Source organism: Vollenhovia emeryi, unplaced genomic scaffold (assembly GCF_000949405.1).
Source record: "Vollenhovia emeryi isolate VEMERY1.0 unplaced genomic scaffold, V.emery_V1.0 DF942156.1, whole genome shotgun sequence".
Taxonomy (NCBI): domain Eukaryota; kingdom Metazoa; phylum Arthropoda; class Insecta; order Hymenoptera; family Formicidae; genus Vollenhovia; species Vollenhovia emeryi.
Genome location: NW_011964210.1, coordinates 1 through 4,095, shown reverse-complemented (window position 1 = coordinate 4,095; position 4,095 = coordinate 1). Strand labels below are relative to the sequence as shown.

General features: G+C 29.6%; 1 protein-coding gene across 1 annotated transcript; it reads right to left on the bottom strand.

Moving 5' to 3' along the window:
* Positions 1 to 8: 8 nt before the first annotated feature.
* On the bottom strand, positions 9 to 4,037 carry LOC105569915 (lipase member K-like; the record flags this gene model as incomplete). Its single annotated transcript, XM_012026770.1, has 7 exons — positions 2,914 to 4,037; positions 2,567 to 2,620; positions 2,322 to 2,452; positions 1,882 to 2,080; positions 1,138 to 1,252; positions 479 to 722; positions 9 to 192 (listed from the first exon to the last, which is right to left on the bottom strand). Coding segments are annotated over exons 2-7 (907 nt in total), but the record flags the coding sequence as incomplete, so codon positions are not given.
* Between the last annotated feature and the right edge of the window lie 58 nt (positions 4,038 to 4,095).

Below are 4,095 nucleotides of genomic sequence, written 5' to 3'. Positions count from 1 at the left end.
CGTAGCACCCTGTATAATATAAATATAACTTACAGTGTTAAGTTGTGCTGGATCAGGACCGGCGAATAGGAATAGTAAAGTAACGCAAATAATTTGAGTTATTGCTTTGTCATTACAGAATATTCTTCCTATCATAATAGTCGACCAACATTGTGGGAAGACATTGTATATTTCATGCTGTTTAAAAATTTTCTGAAACGTATAAAAGAATTAACATTCAAGTAATAGCTCATAATAGCAAACAATATTTTTAACGTAAAGAATTATTTAACAACAGTACATGATTAACCAAAGTAGAAAAATTGTTAAACAACGCTAACTGGCAAATTCCAATTAAAGAAAATTATTACGAACAATGTTACCTCAGCCAGAGTAACAACATTATTTTTAACATATTAAATGGTAAAAATAATGATTGTGTAATATTGAATTTTAAAGACTACTGCTGCAATAAAATGTGACAGGTTTGAGCAGTTACCTTAAATGCTAAAAGAAAATTAACTAGTCCATTCAATGAAGGTGTTACTTTCGGCCAAAAAGCAACTGGAGCTAGGCAAATAACCATTTTCATTTTCATATTGTATTCTGATTTTGATGACAGAAGAGTAAATATCGAAGTTGTTCCCATTGAATGACCAATATAATATAAATCTGTTTGCTGTGTATAATTGAAAATGTAATCAAATATGGCTGGTAGATCTTTTGTTCCATGTTCGTGAAAGCTGTAAATAAAAAATTTTACAAACATACATGTATTTTCTCACTTTCCCTTGCCTCCTTATAATAAACGCGCACAATTTATAGTGAGAAAATTCGTGATAAATAATTTGGTTAATAAAAATCTAGTAAGAGAATACTGTGCAAACTTTAACGTTTACAAATCTTGTTGGTATCCTTTCATTCATGGATGTGTTACGTATTTATTGCATATAAATAATTCTTTTAGAAACTCCTAAATCTATATTTATATTACTTGATGAGTAGGTATACATATACTATTAAATACAAGTAATGATTACTTTATCGTTTTTGCTTCTTAAATATGTCATTTTAGGCAGGTTGTAATTACGGTGTAAAAGTAAATTTTTTAGCTTGTTCCATTGTTTACTTAAAATAATTTTAATGGTAATGTTTTACCTAAATTGCCAGAATTTAGGATCGTGTATCGTCATATTCGTATGCGATCTGCAGTAAGTATTTCCTCTCATATTTCCAATCCATACATCATATCCTTGATCTACTAATAAAAAGGCTGCAATATAAGATTTTAATAAACTGCATTCTAGGATGCAACTGTGCACATGTACTAATATACTAAATTTATGTCTTTATTTTTTCTAAAATTTAAACTTAATTTTTAAAATAATATCAATTATATTTTATAACTTTAAAATTTTTAAAAATGATATTTTAAATACTGATTATGCTTCCAATTCTATAATTTGTTAATTCCACTTCAAAAGATAAATATCACACACACACACACACACACACACACACACACACACACACACACACACACACACACACACACACACACACACACACACACACACACACACACACACACACACCATTTTTTATAAATATCTCTTTGAAATTTGAAATTTATGAAAAAGCTCTTTATTTTCAATATCTCTTAAAAGTTTATATTAAAATAAAATAAAACGATATTGATATTTTTGTATGTAGAAAAAATTGACAAAATTTTAATAAGAACAAATTTACAGAAATAGCAAGATATTAATAATTTTCAAGTTAGAAAAGATTTGAATGTAAGATGTTTTCACGGAAACGTATGGTATAATTTTGCACGATGCCTTGTGTGAATGGATTCGCACATTACGTTAGCAATTGTATGTTATCAGTATAAATACATACCAAGGTCTTTACCAGTACCGTACATTACCCAGCTATCAGACGAAGCCAAAAGACCGTGTTGGAGGTACACAATTTCTTTCTTATTCTTGCTATCGAACGATGGACTTCCAGGTATCCTGTGTAACTTCAAATTATAACCATCTTCTGTTGTGACGTTATGCTCCTCAGCGGGATAATCGTATTGTTCCACCAGGCCAATCTGCTTAAAAGAATAGCGTGATGTATAATATCCACAGGATATCGTTATTTCATGCCTATTTTTATCTTTATTTGTTCTAAATGTCAAAAAATACTTATACAAAATTTAAAAATTGTAGGTTTAACAAGACAGTAAAATTGTATTTCATCTATAGATGAAATTGTATATTTATCATGGAGCTAACAGTTTTGATTTAACTAAGAATGCATGTAAATTTGATTAAAAACAATTTCTTACTCACAAAATCCAATACTTTTACGTTATTCCTTCTCTCAGCTCCATCCCTCAGATCCATTTTTCTTACTCTCGTTAAACCAGGTTTCTTAGGGACGAGAAGGTCTAGGAATATGCTTCGAAGATTTTGCGACCTTCCTTCTGGGAAAATCATAATATTTATAAGCACAAGGAATATGGATTTCATATTATCACTGAGTCAACTTATTTTCAACTCTAAATTGCAAGAAAGTTTGTATGAAAAGCCTTAACTGTCAGCAATATAATAACTTGAAATCCTTATCATGAGGTAACTCGTTTTTATAGCTGCAAGCAGAAACAGGCATGATGAGCACTGAGTTGGGAATAATTTGTAGTCTTTTTTTACAGTTGATAAAAGTAATTATTATTATTAAAATTCCTACAAATACACCCGCATAAATTGGAAAATAATAATCGGTATGCACATGATTGCATATGCACTAGTTTATTTAAATTTTTATAAATTTTTCAATAGAAACTAGCGAGGTTAAATTTTATTAACATATTAAAACACATTAAACGTAATAAAGGAAGTAAGTGTATAAAACTGATAAAAATTTAAATCAACTAAAAAATACCAATTACCGGTCGGAGCTGATTGTCCAGTCGTAATATATTGTATAAGCCTTCATATACTTATTCCAAACTCAATAAACTGTGCGCCGATTTTTTGTCGGATTTAAAACACGGTCCTATTGTTTGTTAGAATAGTAAATTTACATATTTAAATTGACAACTAAATAATCGACATTAAATAAACAATTTTATTTTTTTTGCTAATACACATCCTATTAAAAATCACTGTAGAAAATTGATTACGAAAAATAAAATACCCCGGATGAGGTAAAATTTTATGTATATTCCACGAAGCACAGAGAGTTAGCGCCCAGTATAAGAGCAAATGTAAAACTACAAAGAATCACCAGATGCGTTGTTTAAAGTATGTATATATACTCTCATTGCCAGTAACGTGAGACAGTGACGAAACTTGAAATTTTCGCCCTTCCGTACAAAATTTTTTTAGTTTTAGTTCAGTAAGAAACTCGCTTTATGACAGTCTGTTTTACGATTTTTAACATTAGCAATCTTTTCAGAATTATCTCAATAATTACCTTGCACATAAACAAAATATATTTAAATTTGTAAAATAATTTATTATTTAAAAAAACCGCTGCATTGTGGGATGTAATATTTTATTTGTTGTCAAGTAGTTTCAGCTTCTCTCAAGAGAGATAAGTGCGAACGCTAGTAGGCACGTAACGTACGTGTCTAATATAAAGAGGAAAATTTTTGCGTTGCATTACGTCCCTTATAGAAATATAAGCAAAGTAATTACTAGAAAATTACTGTACATCAGTAATTTCTAAAAATTCAATTACTGAACTCTAGTAACTGTTCAGCACTTTTTTCGTTCCCAATTGTTACACTTCTGTAAGGGACGCAAGTAGGCGAGCCTTGCGATGCAATGTTATTTTTTCAGCAAGTGTTTCATTTTGTACCAAACTACTAAACCCATAATATTAGTATGTGGTTGCCAAATTTCCAAATTTTGGTAATTTTAGAATTTATCTTATTTAATGAGACATTACCATTGGCCATTATAAATTAGTTTTGTTGTATAACTTTTTATCTTGCAACCCCATTTTGCTCAAATCGTCGTAAAATGGATGAAACATATTTCTAATAGTAAAAACAATACGTATATGTATACAGGGTGTCAGATTCGATATGGACAATCCCAAAGATTATAGTAGATTGGG